At 44.8% G+C, this 22,162-nt stretch overlaps 2 protein-coding genes across 2 annotated transcripts; both read right to left on the bottom strand.

Moving 5' to 3' along the window:
* Positions 1 to 10,786: 10,786 nt before the first annotated feature.
* Positions 10,787 to 13,465, bottom strand: cldn15lb (claudin 15-like b; the record flags this gene model as incomplete). Its single annotated transcript, XM_084559163.1, has 5 exons — positions 13,157 to 13,465; positions 11,832 to 11,996; positions 11,606 to 11,687; positions 10,967 to 11,086; positions 10,787 to 10,880 (listed from the first exon to the last, which is right to left on the bottom strand). Exons 1-5 carry the CDS (start codon positions 13,371 to 13,373, stop codon positions 10,787 to 10,789), a joined length of 678 nt encoding a protein of 225 aa, XP_084415289.1. The 5' UTR covers positions 13,374 to 13,465.
* A 1,718-nt stretch (positions 13,466 to 15,183) lies between these two features.
* On the bottom strand, positions 15,184 to 18,829 carry parlb (presenilin associated, rhomboid-like b). Its single transcript, XM_084558573.1, has 10 exons — positions 18,717 to 18,829; positions 17,796 to 18,015; positions 17,590 to 17,730; positions 17,468 to 17,516; positions 16,849 to 16,944; positions 16,533 to 16,682; positions 16,384 to 16,454; positions 15,856 to 15,957; positions 15,653 to 15,750; positions 15,184 to 15,574 (listed from the first exon to the last, which is right to left on the bottom strand). The coding sequence occupies exons 1-10, from the start codon at positions 18,791 to 18,793 to the stop codon at positions 15,412 to 15,414; spliced, it is 1,167 nt and encodes a 388-aa protein (XP_084414699.1). The 5' UTR covers positions 18,794 to 18,829; the 3' UTR covers positions 15,184 to 15,411.
* Between the last annotated feature and the right edge of the window lie 3,333 nt (positions 18,830 to 22,162).

Genomic DNA, 22,162 nt, shown 5'->3' with positions numbered 1-22,162 from the left:
CCAATGTGGGTTTGTGCACATTCACTACACACCTAGGAACCTTTTGCAAGCACTAGTTTCTCGTAGGACCAGTCGGAGTGGGAACTACATCCGGTCAATGGAAGCTAACGAATAGGAAGTTCATTTGTGAATGAACGTTTTAAAGTTTAGAAGTCCTCAGTGAAACGCTTGGACTCTGTTTCAGATTGGATTCCAATCGTTGGTGTTATAGTGTGTAATTTGATTTTGTGATGTATTTGTACATATGGATTTTGTACTTTCTGTAAATGTTTTACGGTTTTTACTTTTCATGCCTGTCTGATTTGCATCATACCTACAATTATATCTATACTGTGTATTATAGACTAATGAACAATCTCCACTTAATTTAGCATCAGCTTCAAAGCACAGACACAATTAATTCATTTTTTATATAATTGTAAATCAAATCAGGCGTCAAGGGGTTAAATCTACTCCACAGGATTGAGGTGTTAATGAGTTAATAAATGAATTCTATTCATAACAAACTCAAACCCATGTTTGTGGTCGTGGCCTCAGTTAAAGGTTTGTCCTGCTCTGCTTCAATCCTCTGAATGAAAGTGATGGAAACATGAAGCTGGAGGTGAACTGGGAGCGGATGTTGTTCATGTTGTTGGTTTCCAGTCTCACCAGCTCAGAACAAACCGCTGCCGCCAGAAATAGACTCCACACACACACACACACACACACACACACCCACACACACAGTCAGCAAAGGAAAGCACACACACACACACACACACACACACGTATATATATATGAACACTGAGGAAAACACACACTGGCGTCCAGTGTGCAGGGTAAAGTGGGAAGTGATTCAGCGGCGTTGGTTCCATAAATACCCAGCAGCCCCGGCGGCGCTCGCACACACAGCCTGTTTTCTTCAAGAGGGTCGCAGGGCATCGCGGAAGCTCCTGGACACAAACAATGGGAGCGGAAAGGACAGCGATAGTGTGACGGACAGAGGCGAGGGCTCCTGGGTCCCCGCTGCTAACTGCCGGGCGTGGCCCAGTCCACCTCCAGACCTCCAGGACCAGGACCCGACCGGATCCCCAAAACACCCCCAGACCGACAGAGATTTATGTTTGTCAGGAGTCTGTTCGTTTACTTTGAACTTGTAAGGGGCTCTTGGGGGCCTCAGATCCATCTGTTAGTGTTAGTCTGAGCCCTTGAAGAAAGACTCTGAAAGCTTGTCTGAGCAGGAAGAAGTTAAAAAAACGTCAAAGAATAAAAATGGGATTCAAACACAGGCAGAGGCGGGGGCAGCCTGGGGTGTCGAAGCAAACCGAGGCTGCAGCTGCAAAAGCTTCAACCTTTTAACAGCCAGATGTTTAACGGTGGGTTTCACATGTGGAACCAGGAACCAGGAACAACCGGGTCCAGATGTCAGGAAGGTTTCAGATGTTGTGAAACAGCTGGAGGTTAGTTACTGTACTCTAGCTGCTGATTGGACGATACTCAGGAAGTCAGAGCTGCAGCAGTGACACTGTGTGTGCATTAGCAATAGTAGCTAAGCTAATCAGTCACGTGGGGCGGACGGCAGCTATAGAACGTCAGATAAAGAACATCAGCTAAAGAACATTAACTAAAGAATGTCAGCTAAAGTCAGTCACTGTTACCATGGAGACAGAATCAAACCATGTGATCAGAGTGTTTACATCAGAACATCTAATCTGCTGGAAATAGAAGAGTAGAAGAAGAAGGAGGAGATGCTGTGGCTACATTAGCAGCTAACGCTATTATTGACCCCAGACAGTCAGCAGGTAAACACCTGGTACCCCTCAACCAATAGGGGGCCTCCAACAAACGTGACAGGGCAGCAGTGGCCCTGAGCTGAGCTCTAATGGGCCCCAGTCTGTATATATCACATATCATATTTATTGCTGGGTTTGTGTTTTGTCTTCACACATGTGGACGTGTTCAACATGACATTTAAACGTCATGTGAAGGTGACGACGTCGAGACCTTTAAACGCCCCAAAACACAAACAGGAAGTCAGGAAGAGAAGCAGATATCCAATCAGAGGCCTCGGCCCTGACCCCCAGGGTGAGTCTCATGACTAATGGCTGCAGCGATAAAGGAGGAAGAACATTCAGAAATATCAACAGGAATCATTCTGACAGCTCATCACCCACTTCCTGCTCAAACTCTATCATCGTTTCCTTTCTTCATTAAATTCATGATGAATGACTGAAAACCCACTGACACACGGAGAACCGGAGAACATGGAGTCATGGGAAAAGAAGCAGGAGATGTTAGCTAGCCACAGTTAGCCTGAAGCTAAGCTAATCGGAGTCACACATATCAGAAATAAAGGGAATTTTATAAGACAAGACAAGAACAGGGGCTAAAATAAGTCATGTCTGTGTTCCCTGAATTTAGTCTTTCAGGCAGACAGCAAAGAACCTTAAAGACAAACTCAGGGAACAAAAGAACCGACCAATCAGAACATGTTAACATCAAAGAACGTCAACTATCAGCCACGATCATGAACTACAGAACATCAACTAAAGAACCTCAAATAAAGAACATCATCAACAGTTTCATGTTTTTAACAAAAGTAAAATGTAATCAGAACACATCTGACCTGGTCACCAGGGATCAGAACATTAAAAGAACAGAACATCCCGGGAACAAAAGGTGAAAACAAACACAGATGATCCGTGTTGTGTTTACACTCAGTCAGAGGAATTTTACTGAGACGCTGCTCAGTGACTGGAATGATAAGTGGCTGAAGTCTGGGAGAGATTCCACAGAACCGCAGGCGGCCTGGCAGCCACAGAACGTCAGATAAAGAACATCAGCTACGGAACATCAGCTACAGAACGTCACATAAAGAGCAGCAGCTACAGAACATCAGCTAAATAACATCAGCTGCAGAGCGTCAACTAAAGAACGTCACATAAAGAACGTCAGATACAGAACGTCAGATACAGAACGTCAGCTACAGAACATCAGCTACAGAACGTCAACTAAAGAACGTCACATAAAGAACATCAGATACAGAATGTCGCTGTCAGATAAAGAAAATGAAATAAAGAACGTCTGCTAAAGAACATGGACTAAAGAACGTCAGATACAGAACGTCACATAAGGAACTTCTGCTAAAGAATGTCACGGTTACCATGGAGATGGTAAACCATGTGATCAGAGACATCTAATCTACTGGAAATAGAAGAGTAGAAGAAGAAGGAGGAGAAGGAGGAAGGAAAGGATGGAGGAGGACATGGAGGAGGACATGAAGGAGGACATGGAGGAGGAGGACATGGAGGAGGACATGAAGGAGGACATGGAGGAGGACATGGAGCAAACAGAGACTAATAGTAGTGTCTCCTCCTTCATGTCCTCCTCCTCCATGTCCTCCTCCATGTCCTCCTCCTCCATGTCCTCCATGTCCTCCTCCATGTCCTCCTCCATGTCCTCCATGTCCTCCTCCATGTCCTCCTCCATGTCCTCCTCCATGTCCTCCTCCAGTCCTGAATGTCTAGAGTCTTAGAAGACGACCAAGATGTCTCCACGTCTCCATCGTCTCTGTCCACACTGATTCCATCTTGGTTCATCTTGTTTTTCTACCTCCATGTTTCTGTCCCTCACCTGATGCTGATTAGTAGAGGTTACCATGGTTACCACCACCACCACCTCTACTCCTCCTCCATCAGACTGATCAGGGATCAGATCTACAGAGTTTCTGAATCATCAGGTGGAGGATCTGGTCGCGGCTGAATTACCTGAAGCTGATTCTATCTGACCACACTGACCTCATTCATTCTCACCATCTTCTTCATCTGTTCACGTCCTGACTCGAAGAGTGAAGCTGAATGCTCTGTCAGCTGTTCCTGTTCACACTGAGATGAAGAATGAACCCATAACTATCCCTGATCACCACCACGCCGAGGAGAACCTTAAATCAGACAGATTCTCAGGCAGGTTCTGAACTGATCAGAGGTCATAAAGTTTCTCCTCAGTGAAGGTGTGTCTGATAAATATTTAACAGCTTTAACCATTATATAAGGACAGTAGGTGCCCTGCCTCAGGGGCCCTGCCTCAGGGGCCCCGCCTCAGGGGCCCTGCCTCAGGGGCCCCGCCTGATCTGAAATAAGTGAAAACTCAGATTAATTTGATTGTGATCAGTTTGACTCTCACTGCAGGTCACCAACAGTCCAGAGGTCAAAGGACAAAGGAGTTCAGTCAGAAACAGGAAGTTAAAGTGTCCCAGTCAGCAGAGGGTGGTTCTGTTTCCATCACAGAGGGAATTCATTCATTCATTCACTCATTATTCTACTCACTCATCACATCCAGCAGAGCGAACTGGGCAGAAAGAACAGAAGAAGAAGAAGGAGGAGGAGGAGGAGGAGGAGGTGAAGAAATGAGAGACAGAAAACTAAAGACAGAGAGAGGACTTTGATCCGTCTACATTCTTCTGTTTGTTTTCCAGCTTTAATGGAAAAAACCACAACCTGACGTGTCATTGAACGCAGCGCTCTAAATGAACTGATTGCTCTTCAGGTGTCTGCCAGACACCTGAGACTGACTTCACCCCCCTGACCCTTCACATTTATCTGGTGTCCCTTCAGAGGGCCCTGAACCCCAGGTTTAGAACCAGGGGCCTGACTGAACATGAAGCGGCTGCACATAAACAGCTGACTGGATGAGTCAGGATCAATAATATAGAAACCCTTTAATCTCTGGGTCTAAACCTGCAAACATGCTCCAAGTCAAACAAGTCGATTAATCAACAATAGTGACGAATTTAAATCACTTTTAAATTAAAAAAGACAAAAAACTCCAGTTCCATCTTGTTAAATGAGTCAGTTTGTAGTTTTTAACTGAGACTTTCATCAATAATCAGAGAACCAGACTCACAGCTCGGAGCCATGGCGGCGGGTCGGACTGTCTCCTGTAGCCGGGCTGAAGCGTCTCCGAGGCGGACACGGAGTCGGGGCTGAGCGCAGAGAATCTGGAGCTTTCGACCGGTTCAACGTGAACTGATGTGATCTGCAGCTCCTCTCAGACCCTGACCAGCCTCCGGCCCGACGCGTTCAGGGGCACCCCGAGCGTCGGAATATTTCATTGTCTTGCAAATTTACCGAAATAAATTCAAATATCTTTTATTAATGATCCATCCTTCACCCTGGCTGAGCTCAGAGAGGTCAGAATAGTTTTTAAAAGATTATTAATCATTTTAATTTATTTGGTTCAATATTTATTCCATGTTTGGCTCTCTTTTCTAAGTTATTTTATTATTTTATTTTATAAGTTATTTTTCAGTCTGACAATCGTTTTAATCATTAATTGGTTGATTTATCAGGACATAAGAAATATTTATTTCCATGGAACAAATATTTTTTGGCTTTTGTTTTCGTGGCATCACAGATTTAAATCGCTGCTGTTATGAGAAATAAACGGATTTAACGAGAGAACTGTTCTTTAATGAGTTTAATGTGATCTGGTGAATTAGTTTTCTCAGATTAAAGCTCTTTAATGTTTATCTGAGCAGTGACAGAGTTGTCGTATTTCCCACTGCCTCTGAAGTGGTCTCTTCTTAAAGCGACAGGACACAAAAAAAATCTGAGAGAAACACGAGCTTCACTGAGTTTAATGAGAGACGAACAGGGGCCTCTCCTAGGGGCCCAACTATAAACTGTAGCAGTGGCAATGGGCTACGTTTTCAGTGACAGCAGGGGCCTCTGCTAGGGGCCCCTAACTGACACACTATAAACTGTAGCAGTGGCAACGTGCTCAGTGTTTGATAAGACCTCTGTCCTTTCTAAACTCTGACTTTCCTTCAATGTCAAACTTCTTCCTGTTTCCTCCCAGACAGAAAAAATCATTCAACAACAAACTAATTACAATCCACCTCCTCCAGTGTGTTGGTGTGTGTTTCTGTTAGTGTGTGTTACATTCCTGCAGCTAGCAGTCATCAGTCAGCTGCTAAACACACACTCACCTTCACAAAAGACAGAGCTGACACATTAACTCAATAGAGGTCAATGCACACGTCTTTGTGTCTCTGTGGGGACATGATGCATTCTCTAAACATTAACCTTTGCCCCCCCTCCCCCCCCCCCCCGTACGCCTGCGTACAGTCACATAGACGGGCCCCGGTCAGCTTAATGGATTCATTATAATTTTATGATATTTAAAGTAAGAGCTGAACGTACTGAGAGAAAACGTGATAAAATCAGGACCGTACAAAAGAGATCAGAGCTAACTGCTAATAGCAGCAAGCTAACATGCTAATAGTTACTGAAACATCTCCATGTTTTAAAAGTTAATCGTATTTCTATTTGTAGGACGTGAGGACATTTATTGTGTTAACTGTGCCATGTAGTTAATATATATAAATTATTGAGCTGGCCACTTCATTAGGTACACCAGTGAATGCAATTAATGCTCTAAATCTAGTCTCCATGAAGGTTCTGGTGTTCAGCTTTAGTTTCTACTAACTCAGAGAGACGTTGATTCTACTGTGTTTTCATTTTGTAGAACTATTGATCTGAGGTTCTTCTCCTCAGATCAATTCAGTTTAACAGAACCACAGACTAGAATGACTTCATTAGTGTACCTAATGTTTTGGTAACTGAGCTGCAGTTGGATAGCTTATCTTAGCTTAGCTTAGCTTATCTTAGCATGACCACTGCTAAAACAAGCAAAATCAAATATTCTTCACTATATGAAAACGCTTTGGTTTAATGAAGTTATTTCTGGTCTCGTTCAAAGTTGATTAACCATCTTTTTTTTTTTTATCTCTAATCAGAATCGTTTTGTTTTTTCCGCAGATTCTTTTATTTCGGTAAGCTCTGGGTTTATCCAATGACAGTGAAGGGATTCAATAAATACAGAGAAGATTAGAAGAGGATTTAAATGTGTTTAAAGTCCAGACTCATTTTAAATAGAAACTATCAACGTTAACTTCCCTTTACAGTCGGAGCTTCATGGAACACGTCAGCAGATTTATTAAAAGAGTGTTCATCAGGTCAGTGGGTCACAAACAGAGAAGTCAGCTTTTATTCTGCTGTGCTACGTTTTATACGTAGAGGGCCCCCAGGGGCCCCCACCTGATATAAACTCATCAGGAAGATGTTTTCTAAAGTCTCTCAGTGAACGTGTCGGGAGTTAAAAGGAAAATAAGAAACGTTTCATCGGCTCTGAAGCTCAGATCCTGAAATTAAATCTTTTCCTGAGTTCTCCAGAGAGGAGAAGGAGGAGGAAGAGGAAGAGGAGGAGGAGGAGGAGGAAGAACGAGACCCGATCGATCCACAGGACGAACATCTGGCCAGCGGTCAGAGAGACTCAGAGGAATCATTAGAATATAAAAGATGAATTAATTTAAATACGACCACGTCTGGAGCCAAGATCAGCAGCTCAGCCACCAGGACGCCGTCGTCCATCAGCAGCTTGGTCTCAGACTCAGGCCTGTGGAGTTTAACTTGGCTTCTCTGTGAAAACCAGCCACCAAACATCAAACTATCAGGTTTATAAGGAGCTTTTAAAGAGTCAGCAGGACGACGAGTCTCATGTCATCTACTGCTGCAGTTACTCTAATATCTGACATGGTACCATCAGCGAGAACATGAAGTTACTGCAGAGAAGAAGCAAGGTGGAGCATGGTGGAGCATGGTGAGGCATGGTGGAGCATGGTAAGGCATGGTGGAGTATGGTGGAGCATGGTGAGGCATGGTGGAGCATGGTGAGGCATGGTGGAGCATGGTGGAGTATGGTGGAGTATGGTGGAGCATGGTGAGGCATGGTGTAGCATGGTGGGGCATGGTGAGGCATGGTGGAGTATGGTGGAGCATGGTGAGGCATGGTGTAGCATGGTGGGGCATGGTGAGGCATGGTGGAGCATGGTGGAGCATGGTGGAGCATGGTGAGGCATGGTGGAGCATAGCGAGGCATGGTGGAGCATGGTGTAGCATGGTGTAGCATGGTGGAGCATGGTGAGGCATGGTGGGGCATGGTGAGGCATGGTGGAGCATGGTGTAGCATGGTGGAGCATGGTGAGGCATGGTGAGGCATGGTGAGGCATGGTGGAGCATGGTGGAGTATGGTGGAGCATGGTGGAGCATGGTGAGGCATGGTGAGGCATGGTGAGGCATGGTGTAGCATGGTGGGGCATGGTGAGGCATGGTGGAGCATGGTGGAGCATGGTGGAGCATGGTGAGGCATGGTGGAGCATGGTGAGGCATGGTGGGGCATGGTGGAGCATGGTGGAGCATGGTGAGGCATGGTGGGGCATGGTGGAGCATGGTGAGGCATGGTGGAGCATGGTGAGGCATGGTGGGGCATGGTGGAGCATGGTGAGGCATGGTGGAGCATGGTGGGGCATGGTGGAGCATGGTGGAGCATGGTGAGGCATGGTGGAGCATGGTGGAGCATGGTGGAGCATAGTGAGGCATGGTGAGGCATGGTGAGGCATGGTGGAGCATGGTGAGGCATGGTGGGGCATGGTGGAGCATGGTGGAGCATGGTGAGGCATGGTAAGGCATGGTGGAGCATGGTGAGGCATGGTGGAGCATGGTGGAGCATGGTGGAGCATGATGAGGCATGGTGGAGCATGGTGGAGCATGGTGAGGCATAGTGGAGCATAGTGAGGCATGGTGGAGCATGGTGGAGCATGGTGGAGCATGGTGAATCATGGAGGAGCATGTGGTGAAGCGTGTGGTGAAGCGTGTGGTGAAGGCAGCATCATGTTGATGTTTCTTAAGGTTAAAATGAATGAAGCTGAATATAAATTCATCCTGAAGAACAATCTGAATCAGTCTGAGTGAGAAAATGACTGGAAGCAAACAGTCCAAGGTTTAAAAGAGTTCTGGAGAGACTGAGTCAGAACCAGGAGCTACGTCCAACAACATCATGATCTAGAACAACCTGACGGAGCTGGAGAAATAAACTTGTCTAAATGTGTAACTCTGAGATCTACCTGTGGAGATGAATACTCTGAATGAATCTGTTGTCACTTTGACAATGAAGACGTTTCTTTTGTAAGTTTTCAGATAAATTATATCGAACACGATTTAATTCATAAAAGCAATAAAGCTACAGCAGCTGCAGCGAGCTAAGTCATAAACATTCATACGTTCACTCATACGTTCATCGAAGCTTCCAGTGAATTTATCCTCATTGACTCCAGATCAGACCCCGTCCGACTAGAAGGTGAAGCCGGATCCAGACCTCAGAGGTCTCACCTTTGTCTTCTCGCTGATCCTCGGGACGTCTCCTCAGCTCTCAGAACATCTCGGGGCCCACTCACCGGGACCTCAGAGGTTCTGCTGCTTCCTCCTCCTCTGTTCTGTGGGAAGCTCTGGTTCTGGTTCTGGTTCTGGATCAGCCGTCCCTGCGTCCTCTGCTGTCTTCTGTCCGGCTCCTCGTCGAGCTCTGCTGCTTGTTTCCTGTTTGTTTTATTTTCTAGCTGCAGCAGGAAATGGTCATCTCTTCCTCTTCCACCCCCCAGCCTCCGCCTCCTCCCCTGTCGACCCCCGGCAGCAAACACATGGTGATCAACCACAACCTTAGGAAGGTCTCCAGAGTCTGCTGGGGCCCCAGGATGAAAAATGTCCCCACTAGACCTGGTCAGGGACAACACAGCTGGACCCACTACTGGGTTAGCTAAGATAGCTAATGCTAACATCAATGAAGCAAACAGGAAATAATGAACACTACATGTAAGCGTGGGCCCCTTAGGGAGGTTCCTCACTTGAAAGACCTGCTGTAGTTTAAAGGTTTTTTTTTATTTTAATTTAATCAGGATATCCTTTTTTCTCCCATATCTCCCATTCTTCTCGTTTCTGTGGGCGGGGTCTATCTGTGGGCGGGGTCTTTGTGTGGGCGGGGTCTGTGTTTTTTTCCCTCCATTGAGAAGTGATGAGAGATTTTGGTCTCAAAGTTTTTTTTTGTTTTTTTTTCATGAATCATTCAAAGAAGAAGAAAAGATGTTCCAGATGTTTCAAGCAAATTAATTTACACTCGATTAAATAAATGAATAATCTTTATTTTTATTTAATTCCAGTAATTAAACTTAATTAAACATGTACATGTTTCTTTTTTATAAATTATTTATTTGATTTCTTCATTGCCCCACATTTACTTTATTTTCTTTCAGATTAATCAGTTTATTATATATTTATTTGCTTTATTACCTTTTTCTCTTTGTGCACAAACCTGCACATTTAAGTTCATATCCTTTTTATTTTTGCTTGTTAATTTATTTTCTCTTGTTATTAATATTTACCATATTAACTTTCTGATTTATCAGACATACACACGTATACATCAGACGTTTATCGTTTTTATTGGTTTATCTTTTATTAGTTTTCTGAGTTTTTAATTAGATAACATTCTTTATTTTCTTGCCTTTATTTTTTATTTTTATTTATTTACCTTCTGATTAATTATATGATAAAAAAGGTCTGTAATATTTCCTTCTTTATTAGTTTATTTATCTATCTTTATATTCTTCATTAATTCCGTTTCATTCATTCTTTTTTAAAACGTTAACTGATTCACTTTTTGTATTTATTTAGCTAATTGTTGGTGCAATGCATCCTGGGAGGTGTAGTTGAGTTCATGTCGGGTTGATCTTCGTGGTGATCTGTCGCCATCTTCTGGCTCAGATGTGAACTACACGAGACTCACTGGAGATAAATGTAATGGATGTGTCGCCCCCTGCTGGACTGAGTCAGAACTACACATCAGAGAGATCAGAGTTTATTTACAACAAGTTCATCAGAGAAACCAACACCAGTAGAAAACGATCAGAGGCTTCGCTCAGACATAAGCTTTACAGCTGCTGCTGTCTGAGGCTGAGGCGGCTCGGTAGATGGTCTGCCCCCGACCCCCCGACGAGTAATACGAGAAGAGACTGAAAGATAAAGAAAGAAACAGATTTATTTATTCATTAATAATAATAATAATAATAATAATAATGATAATAATAATTAATAATACTGTGCAGAGCGGGAGGAGGAGGAGGCCGCCTTCCTGTAGGAGCAGCACAGCATAGATCCTCCCAGTAGAGCCAGACTAGCGGCAGCCCAGCCCAGATACAGACCAGTACCCAGCTCAAACCTGCAGCAGCAACACACACCAGAGTTTATAGAGGCAATGGCAATGCATTACCCTAGACCCTAGACCCTAGACCCAAACCTAGACCCTAGACCCTAGACCCATACTTAGACCCTAGACACTGGACCCATTCCCTAGATCCTAGACCCATACCTAGACCCAAATCTAGACCTTAGATCCAAACATAGACCCTTTAACATACCTAGACCCATACCCAGACCCTGGACCCTGGACCCTGGACTCTAGACCCTGGACCCTGGACCCTGGACCCTAAACCCAAACCTAGACCCTAGATCCTAGACCCATACCTAGACCCAAATCTAGACCTTAGATCCAAACATAGACCCTTTACCATACCTAGACCCATACCTAGACCCTGGACCCTAGACCCAAACCTAGACCCTAGACCCTAGACCCACACCCTAGACCTTAGACCCTAGACCCTAGACCCAAATCTAAACCCAAACCCAGACCTTAGACCCAAAGCTGTACCCTAAAACCAGGTCAGTGTGTTTGACTGACCGCATTCCTCCATAGAACGGGTCGTAGAATTCCTGGATGACTCTGGCAGCGTACCACGATACAGCAGAGAGAGTGAGGACACCTGAGAGGACAGAGTTTAATTTAGTTCCTTATCCACACTGAAACTAAACCAGGATCATTCTGGTTCATCTGACTCATTCATCCAGGAAACGTTCAGGTCTGAAACAGGAACACCAATGAGCTAGTCAGCCCTGAAGCTTCTTACCGGACAGGATGAACATGATTCCTCCACTCAGGGCGATCTGTTCTTTGACCTGCTCCGAGGTTCTGCCAATCTTTGTGCACTTGAGTCCCAGAACAGAGACGATGGCGGCTGCGAGGCCGACGAGCAGCGACAGGATCATCAGAGCCCTGCAGGCCTGGAGGTGAGCTGAGGAGCAGAAGATACCAACGCTATGAAGAAACCACTGAGACGGAAATGAGATCAAATAAATATCAAACTAAACTCAGGCCTCATGTTGTTGTGAGACAGAGGGAGTAAACCTATCTGACTGAGTGGAGGAATGTTCAGGATTCATTATTCCCATTATTAAAGGCTTAAGAGATACTGACAGGAAGTAACAGTTAACAGTGATTAAGGAACTTAATTCGTTGCTCTGATTGGTTGGAATGATCCAACTGATGCAGCCATAATAAAATCCAGATGTCACCAAATTCATATTCGCTGGTTCTGTGCTGAGTATTTCTTGTGTCCCCTGCTGGTTGACTCAGGAACTTTCTCAGAGAAACTCCACCACTGGCTCTAGACCATAGTCTGTATATAAACATGGACACTACGTCTCCTCTTCCTCTCATTGGTCAAACTGACTCTATTTTCCCGGAGATACGGGCGGCGCCATCTTGTGGGTTTGGATCCTGAGTCCGATCAGTACGGTCTGAGGGCGGAGCCACGTGGAGCCGTGATATTGATGCCCCGCCCACACTTCCTCCAGACTCACTCATGTTTTAGTTTAATTAATACTACGCTCTGCTCTACCTCCACCTGTTACAAGGACATGATGGATTATACACTGGACTAGTTTCTAAAAATTGTTTTACATGGCAACTGATAGTCACCATTATGTCACATCCTGTTTCTATAGCGTCAATCATCCTTGAAAAATATTATTTGCTTTAGTTTGACCCAAGTCCCGCCCACTAACATGGAGGAGGTGGAGCTTATGACCTATACTGCAGCCAGACACCAGGGGGAGCTTTATTTGATTTGGCTTCGCTTTAGAGGAGTTGTTCCTCCGTCCATCTTTACACTGTCTATGTTCGTGTTATGTTCACAGCTAAAACAGAGTGACCCCCAGTGGACAAATTAGGACTTTGTAAATTCATCCTCGGGGGGCCAGATCAGACCCTCTGCTGGACCCAGACTCCCCTGGTCAAAATGATTTTACTTCCTTCCTCAGGACTCTTTAAATGTCGTGCTCTTTCGACGGTGAGTGATTTTCTTTCTGCTCAGTTTTAAGGCGTCTCTGGAGACCGTTTCTGCTGCACTTCTTTACTTTTTAAGTTTAAAAAGACAAACTCTGAATCCCTCACCCGACAGACCGAGCACCGTCTTGAAGCGGCTGCACTGGACCGACCCCAGAGACGTGGCGGCGCAGCTCATCCACAAACCCTCAAACTGCCACTGGCTGCTGGTCACCGACTCCCCCTGACTCCTCATCTTCCACACCTGGGAGGAGGTGCAGCTGGACTGGAGGCACCAGGACACCAGGCCCAGAACCAGACCCACCACCTGCAGGCACACCGCCATGCTGCACAACACCTGGAGAACCTGGAGAACCTGGAACAAGATGAAAATGAAATTGGATTAATCCATGTAATCATTAAAAGGCAAACAAAGGAGATGATTAAACTGACAGAATGAAAGAGGAACGATTGAACAGAACAATAAACTCCTCTGACTCCAACACGTCTCAGGGCAGGTGGTTTATATAAACTACAAAAGTAGTTTACAAGCCAAACAAACCTCTGATCTAGATGTTCTCAGAATCTAAATGTCTTAGCTTAAAGGTTTAACACCAACTAGAAGAAGCTACATCACTAAATACAACATTTTTAATTTTTTGGTGGTTGTGTGGAACCTAAAAGTTCAGACTCTCAGCTTTAATTTGAGGATATTCACAACCGAACCGGTTTATTATTCTCATCAGAAACTAATATAGACGTAGCTGTTCACCTTCCACCTTTCCTGTCAGAGTTTAGTTCTTCCTCTCGTCGTGTTCAACCAAGTTTAATCAGTTCATCTCAACCACTTCCTTCTGGTTTAAACTTTCTGAATGAACACCTGAAATCTTTACAGCATGAGGACAAAAACGTTCTGATACCTGCTTCACTCGGTCTCAGGAGGATCAGATCTGGAGGATCGGGTCTGGAGGATCTGGTCTGGAGGATCAGGTCTGTTTGATCAGGTCTGGTTGATCAGGTATGAAGGATCGACTCTGAAGGATCAGGTCTGGCGGATCAGGTTTGAAGGATCAGGTCTGGAGGATCAGGTATGAAGGATCAGGTCTGAAGGATGAGGTCTGGAGGATCAGGTCTTACCGTCTTTCAGGTCTTTGTGGATCTGTGTAGCTGTCAGTCCGGTTGGTTTCTGGGAGTCTGGTCCTCTGAGGTCGATGACCTCTGAACACACACCAGTATCGACGTTCAGGAGTTTCACCTGCAGCTGTTTGCCAGAATCTGCTTTCAGACTCACAAAGAAGAAATTTAACTTTTAACGTCCTCTGTTTTTAATTAACACGTGAAGAATGAAAAGTTTTCTCTGGACTTGATTCTAGGACGTCCTGAGTCATTTAGGGACAATATAACAGTTTAATTAGCTTTTGATTTCTGGGACTGAACCTCCGGGTCTGGAACCAGGACAATAAAGTTCTTAGTGAATAAAACGTTTTGGTCAGGAAGACACTGATGGTCCCTCCAGATCCAGACCTGATTCAAACCAGATCCAGACCTGACCCTCTGTGTTGTTGTCTCTGTCTCTGTGGACTTCAGACTACAGCCTCTGTTCAGCAAACAACTCTTCATGTTTGTACGTTACTCATCGTCATCTGCTTCATCCTGCAGCAGCCACAAAGAGCTACTGTTAGCATGGAGACTAGGCAGAGCTACTGTTAGATGGGAAGCTAGGAAGAGCTACTGTTAGCTTGGAGGCTAGGAAGAGTTACTGTTGTCTTGGAGGAGCTACTGTTAGCATGGAGGTTAGGAAGAGCTACTGTTAGCTTGGAGGCTAGGAAGAGCTACTGTTAGCTTGGAGGCTAGGAAGAACTACGGTTGGCTTGGAGGAGCTACTGTTAGCATGGAGGCTAGGAAGAACTACGGTTAGCTTGGAGGATAGGAAGAGCTACTGTTAGCATGGAGGCTAGGAAGAGCTACTGTTAGCATGGAGGCAAGGTAGAGCTACTGTTAGCATGGAGGCTAGGTAGAGCTACTGTTAGCTTGGAGGTTAGGTAGAGCTACTGTATATTAAGTATATTTCTTTACAGCAATAAATCAATGAACCCGTTTTCTTTTAATTCTGTGTTTGACGAACATTGAGGATCATTTAGAGACAGGAGTCGTTTCATTGAACATTTTAAAGTTTTATTTCAAAGAAACATAAATAAGCAGAGAGTTTAACAAACCATTTAAAAAGTCTTGATTTATTTCGATCTGTTTTCAGATCAGAATTAAACATGAATCTCTATCGGCCTCAGATTCACCACGTTAATCATTCAGCGTCTCAACACTGTTCTCTGCGTTCTCTGTACATTTTATACATCTTTACATTTAGACATTTATTCCCGTCAGTCCTACGCAACACCGCCTCTTCCTCCTCCTCCTCCTCCTCCTCCTCCTCCTCCGCCTCCTCCTCCTCCGCCTCCTCCTCCTCCTCGAGTCCTCAGCTCGTGCCATATTTTGACGAACGGTTCTCGGTTCTTCCAGATCCACTCGTGGCCGAACAGGACGTACCATCTGAGGAACAGGAAGGGAGACCTTACAAAAACCTCTCGGGAACATTTAGTTTTTATTTACTGGCTGATTCTGACTCACATCCCAAACAAGGCTCCTCCCAAATGAGCGGCGTGGTCAAAAAACCTCCAGCCCAACACCAGACCTGCCGTATCCATGGCAACGAGGGCCTTCAGAGCCTGAGGACACAGAGGGAGACAGGTAAAGGTATGACAGGTGTAAAGAGAAGAAGAGGAGGAGGAGGAGGAGGAGGAGAAGGAGGAGGAGGAGGAGGAGGTTCTTACGTTGGCGGCGGTGAAGGTGAACATGGGGAGGAAGATGATGGCCAGTTTGGCTTCAGGCATTTTGGTGCAAACAGCCGCCAGGATGGTCATGATGGCTCCAGACTGAAAAGAGACAAACACAAGATTTAAAAAAATAAATAAAATAAAATAAACAGGAAGACAGATTCACATGAAACCGACCAATGAAATGAGAGAGAGAGGAGAAAGAAGGACGAGGAGGAGGAGGAGGAGGAGGAGGAGGAAGAGAGAAGAACACAGAAGAAGAAGATGATGTCTGGTGTTCAGTTTTATAATTTGTCTACAGGAGCATGCTAGCTAACGTTAGCCTAAGGCGCTAGCATGTTTAGCGTTGCTTGGCAACAGTGTGTCCTTGGAGACTGGTTCCTCTCGTCTGTTACTACATAAACCCAGTCTGATGCGAGTCTCTGAAGGTCTCACACCAGCAGATAATCTGGTCTGAACCTCGGTTTAGATCCGTCCGTCTTTGAACTGTGACCTTTACCGTGAAGCAGTGATGTCGATGCTTACCGCTCCGACCGACGGGCCGAACCTCCCCGTGGCCGTCTTACAAACGTAACTAAAAAACGTGGAGATGACGCCTGAGAAAAGAGAAGAAAGTCCATGTTAACAACAACATCAACTCCATGTGGAGAAAGAAGAAGAAGGAGCAGCAGCACCTGCAGACAGGTAGACGGCCATGAACTGCTCTCGGCCCAGCATGGACACGGCGCTGCTGGAGAAACTCCACAGGACGTACATGTTGGCTGCCATGTGGAAGAAAGAGTAGTGGCTGAAGGTGGAGAGGAGCATCGGGGAGCACAGCGTCTCTGCAGGACAAGACACAAGACACGTTTATTAAGTGTAGAAGAAGAAGAAGGACACAGATCTCATCTTATAACCTCCTGTGGTTTGTGGGCGTTTCTGTTTGTCGTCATAATTTCCAGGGAGCTGCTGGTACAAGCGAACGCACCGCCAGAAAACAGAGGGACTCACTGGAGGCCGGGTTGGCGGTGAAGTATCTGACCATGAAGCGCTGCAGGGGAGGAAGCCTCCAGCAGCAGAAGACGACGACGTTAGCAGCAATGATCCCTGGGAAAAAAAACAAACATTAAATTAAATATTAAAAATATAAAGAACAGATTCTGTGTCAGGTTGAGTCTGAACCCTGAACACACTACAGGATGTTCTTCAGATTATCCTGACAGATCAGAGAGCAGTGAACGCATCACCTCAACTGATCTCAGAGAAATACAACAAAACAGACTTTAAAGAGACTGATAGAAACCTGTAGGAGGGGGTAATGCACCTGAAGACTGGTTTATAAACTACAGAAGAAGAAGAAGGAGGAGGAGGAGGAGGAGGAGGAGGAAGAAAGAAGGAAGGAAGGAAGAAAGACAAAGAAAGAATAGAGAAGATGTGTTCGAGTACTGGTGGAAAAACTGACGTCTATAACAATAATATAATAATAATAATATATTTTAACATCATATATGAAGCTCGTCCTGTAGCTCTTCATCGTTTCCCCACAAACCCTCCTTCATTCAGATTTCTTCTTCTTCTTCGTTGTAAACGTGCGTCGTGTTGCTCAGCGGCGCCGAGGCAGTGGACTCACCTGTGACCGTCCTCTGACCTTCACTCAGGCTGTTCCACCACAGGTTCATCTGAAACACAAACAGACCAATCAGGCTCCGTCTTCACCTCCTCCTCTTCTTGTCTTTATGTCTTCGTCCTCACCTCTTTGCGGACGTCCCCTCGTTTCTGGGGTCGGACCTTCTCCAGCCAATCAGCGCGGATCTCGTCAAAGTAGCTCTGGACCCGAGACTTGACCGCCTCGTACTGCCAGATGGCCGCCGAGCCGAAGGAGCAGCCTGTAAACTGACATGGAGTTAACACCTCCCCACTCCAAACCCCCTAAAGCTCCGACAGGAAACGTCACCTACCCCCACGGTGAAGATGAGCGGTCTGACGAGTCGGCCGAAGGCTCGGGGGGGACTGGACGGAACCTTCTGGTCCAGGTGTGGGGCCGGGGGCCGGCGGTGGGCCGCGACCTCAGAGGACTCGGTGTAGGGGGCGGGCAGCTCCTCCTCCACCTTCTTGGATTCTGGTTTCCTGGCGGCTTTCCTGAAGCCACATCTCTGCTGGACGCTGTGAGGACACCGGCTGGACAGATGGACGACGTCGGACAACAAGAACAACACAGACATGTTGTAGTGACAGTTAGCTTAGCATTGATATGTAGCAGCTTAGCATTGCTATGTAGCAGCTTAGCATTGATATGTAGCATGCCTTGGTGACTGGTTTCCCTGGGGAGTTCCATGTGTGAACAACATGAAGGAAATCTCCATCTTCTTCTGGATTGTATAATGATCACAGTGGTAGAATGTGATGATGTCCAGGATAAATAAAATGTCCAGAGGTTGAACTGTGTGTACGTTTTAGTTTATCACTAATTAATCAGACACAGTGTTACTGACACTGAAGTCTGACCTGTTTGATAAGAACACAACTAAAGGTGTGTTTAGATATTTACTTTTTATTTCTCTAACATCTTTAACAGGTTTGTTTCTCTTTCAGCATCTTCATAAACGCTTTACTGTTAGCTCTGTGCTAAGCTATAAGCAAAGAGCAGCGGAAAGTTTAATAAATAAGTGATAAATATAAAACTAAACGACACATTTCCACAAACTGATCCGGGTTAAACTTTCAGAACAAACACAGAAGCAGCAGATTCCTCTGTTAGCCAGCAGCTAACGGTTAGTCTGAGCTAACAGAGAAGCTAACGGAGCTAGCTCCGAGCAGCGGAGCTCTGTCTGCCTGTCAGCCGGAGAAGGCTGCTTCTCTGCGGCTGTGTGGGAACTGACCTGCCTCCCCTCATGGAGCTCCGTAAAACATCTTGTCCAGTGAATGTGAGCAGGACGGAGAGGCTCCTCCACGCCATGTTGGAGCCCGGCGGTGACTCCGAGCCTTTCACCCCGGAGAGGAATTCATTTCCGGGTCAACGCGGAAGTTGTTCTTTTTAAACTTTATTTAAATTATTAATTTGAATATGGTTTAACTATTTTAAAGTGTTCAAGATTCATTTACTTCTTGTGATTCTTTCTATGTTCTATGATTTACTTTGAAATCCACAACCGGATGTTAGGGTTCGTGTTGTTGACGATCTCTGACTAAACTTTATTTAAACAACAATAAACAACAGTGTATGTAGTTTATTTATTCTATCTATCTATCTATCTATCTATCTATCTATCTATCTATCTATCTATCTATCTATCTATCTATCTATCTATCTGTCTAGTGTTTGTGTTTGACAATCAACAAATCAACATGTGGATGTTTCAAAGGTTTTATTGGCCTCTGTACACCCCCCCCCCCCCCCCCCCCCCCCCCCCCCCCCCACACACACACACACACACACTAACACACACACAACAGCCACCCATAGATAGAGATAGATTGTACAATGTCACTTTAAACTCCACTTGCACACTACCTTGATGGTACAGGACTGGATATTACTGTGGTATTCACTGCAGTTGATCTCCACTTATTACAGTGCTGACACTTTTTTAACTGCCAATATTTATACACTTCTTGCTATTTTTGCTATGGCTTGAATCGGGACCAGAGAAACTAATCCACGTATCAACATGTTTTGAAATGACAATAAAGAATCCTTGAATCCTTGAAAGATAAACTTTGATCAAACAAATGTTGGATGCAGTCGGCCTCTGATTAGGCAAGATTATTAGAAAACATGGCATAAACTTCCATTGCTATGCAGACGACACCCAGCTATATTTATTTATGAAATCAGATGAAACTAATCAGTTGGTTAAACTCCAAGCATGCCTTAAAGACATAAAGGCTTGGATGACCTGTAATTTCCTCTTAAACTCAGACAAAACAGAAGTTATTGTATTTGGTCCTAAGCATCTCAGAGATTCATTATCTAATCACATGGTGTCTTTGGATGGCATTACCTTGGCCTCCAGTACTACTGTAAAAAACCTTGGTGTTATATTTGATGAGGATATGTCCTTTAAATGTCACATAAAGCAAGTAACCAGGACTGCCTTCTTTCACCTGCGTAATATCGTCAACATTAGGAACATCCTGTCTCAGAGTGATGCTGAAAAACTAGTTCATGCATTTGTGTCGTCCAGACAGGATTATTGTAATTCATTACTGTCTGGCTCCAAATAGCTCTTTAAAAAGCCTCCAGTTGATTCAAAATGCCACAGCAAGAGCATTGACAGGAATTAGCAAGAGAGATCATATTACTCCAGTTTTAGCTTCTCTTCACTGGCTCCCTTTAAAGTCTAGAATAGAATTTAAAAACCTCCTCCTTACATACAAGGCCCTTAAAGGCCTAGCTCCATCGTATCTTAAAGACCTCATTGTACCATATCATCCCAGCAGATCACTTCGGTCTGAAAGTGCAGGCCTACTTGTGGTTCCTAGAATTTCAAACAGTAGAATGGGAGGTAGAGCTTTCAGCTATCAGGCTCCTCTCCTGTGGAACCAGCTCCCAGTTTGGGTTCAGGAGGCAGACACTCTCTCTATTTTTAAGGTCAGGCTTAAGACTTTCCTTTTTGATCAGGCTTATAGTTAGGGCTGGACTAAACCATCCCTTAGTTATGCTGCTATAGGCCTAGGCTGCTGGGGGACGATGCACCAAACACATGTCCTCCTTCTTTCTTCTGTCTCCTCTCTCGCATCCTCCACTTTCTTTTCTCTGGCACAGAGCTCTTGCCCTCTAATTTCCTATCTACTACTAGTCATGCAATTCTGTGCTATTACTATGTAGAATGTTTACTGCTGTGTGTCCCTCCCCCCCTCCCCAACGTTGATGTCTGTAGATCATCAAACCAAACAACAAAGAGCAGCAGCAACAACTGACAGAGCAACTATTGGTTTCAAGGATCCACTCTTGTCTCTTCCACTGTTGTCTCCTCCATCCTCATCTCCTCCATCCTTGTCTCCTCCATCCTTGTGTCCTGCAGACAGTGTCAGAGAACAGATCAGAATCCATTTGTTCTCTCAGCTGTTTTCTAGAAACTCTCATCAACATCATCTTTCTAAAACACAAACATCTGATCTGAGATCTTTCTCTCTCACATCAACAACCAGGAAGCAGCTTCAGCTCTGATCAGAGACAAAGACACAAACTCAACTCTACTCACTCACCTGGTGGAACAACGTTGAGGATGATGATGAGTTCAATGTTGTTTGTTCCTGTCTTCACGTAACACTCATACGTCCCACTGTCATTAGTCGTCACGTTCTTCAGAGTCAAAGACACGTCTCCATTCGTCTTCCATCCTTCCTGCAGATTCACTCGGTTCTTATAAGTTGGATGCTGGTAGTTTGGATCACATTTCTTATCTCGACACAATAAGACATGTCCATCTGTCTTCAGGTCAGTTCTGTCCCACTCTACAACTTTGACAGGGTCTTTATGTGGAGTTTGACATGGTAGAGAGACAGTCTGTCCAGGTTCAGCTGTGGTGATTGTTGGTTCTGAAGGAGAGAATAAATGACACAGATCAGAGGTTAAAGGGTCAAAGGTCAGCTCCTAATGTCCAGTTAACCATCTCATCACCAACAGTTCCTCAACACAAAATCTTTGACCACGTGTAGCTGAAAACAAATGATCTGACTGTTTATGAACTAATTTAGCATTTAGCTTCAGCTCTTGTTGTTGCTGCTGTTGTAGAACTTGCTGCCTGATCCATCCCACCCACTGACAGGCGCCATGGCGACCAGGTAATCTTTGTTATTCACTTCACCTGTCATACACGGTCATAATGTTATGGCTGATTAATTAATGTCTAAATGCTGTACAGAGTTGCAGAAACATAGAAAAATACAAACACACTGTCCACACAGAGCATAGACTGTATATAAATATGAACAACACTTCCTGTCACTGGTCAAACTGATGTTTTAGTTTAATTAACACTACGCTCTGCTCTACCTCCAACACTTACAAGGAAATGATGGATTATTTTTTTTTATTTATTTATTTTTCACAACTCTCACGGTCCCAGAAGACGGCTTTACAGAGCGGTTGGCATGGCAACTGGTGGTCGCCATTATGTCACATCCTGTTTCTATGGCGTCAAATAACTAAAATGAAACTTATCTAAAAACTTGACACTTGAACATTCATCAACATTATATTAACTACCTAAAATGACAGAAACCATGCTTGAATAATAATTATTTGACGTGTATTTTAGTGTTTTAGTTTGACCCTAGCTCCGCCCACTAACATGGAGGAGGTGGAGCTTATGACGTATCT

This window comes from Chelon labrosus (genome assembly GCF_963514085.1).
Source record: "Chelon labrosus genome assembly, chromosome: 13".
Lineage (NCBI taxonomy): Eukaryota > Metazoa > Chordata > Actinopteri > Mugiliformes > Mugilidae > Chelon > Chelon labrosus.
Note: the sequence above shows the minus strand (reverse complement) of the source record. Positions and strands in the feature narration are given on the sequence as shown.

Coding starts and splice junctions, on each gene's coding strand:
- parlb (XM_084558573.1), bottom strand. CDS start 18,793: ATGGCGTGGAGGAGCCTCTCCGTCCTGCTCACATTCACTGGACAAGAT. Junction 18,016..18,716: donor AGCTCCATGAGGGGAGGCAG/GTCAGTTCCCAC, acceptor CCATCTGTCCAG/CCGGTGTCCTCACAGCGTCC. Junction 16,455..16,532: donor GGCCGTCTACCTGTCTGCAG/GTGCTGCTGCTC, acceptor CTCTTTTCTCAG/GCGTCATCTCCACGTTTTTT.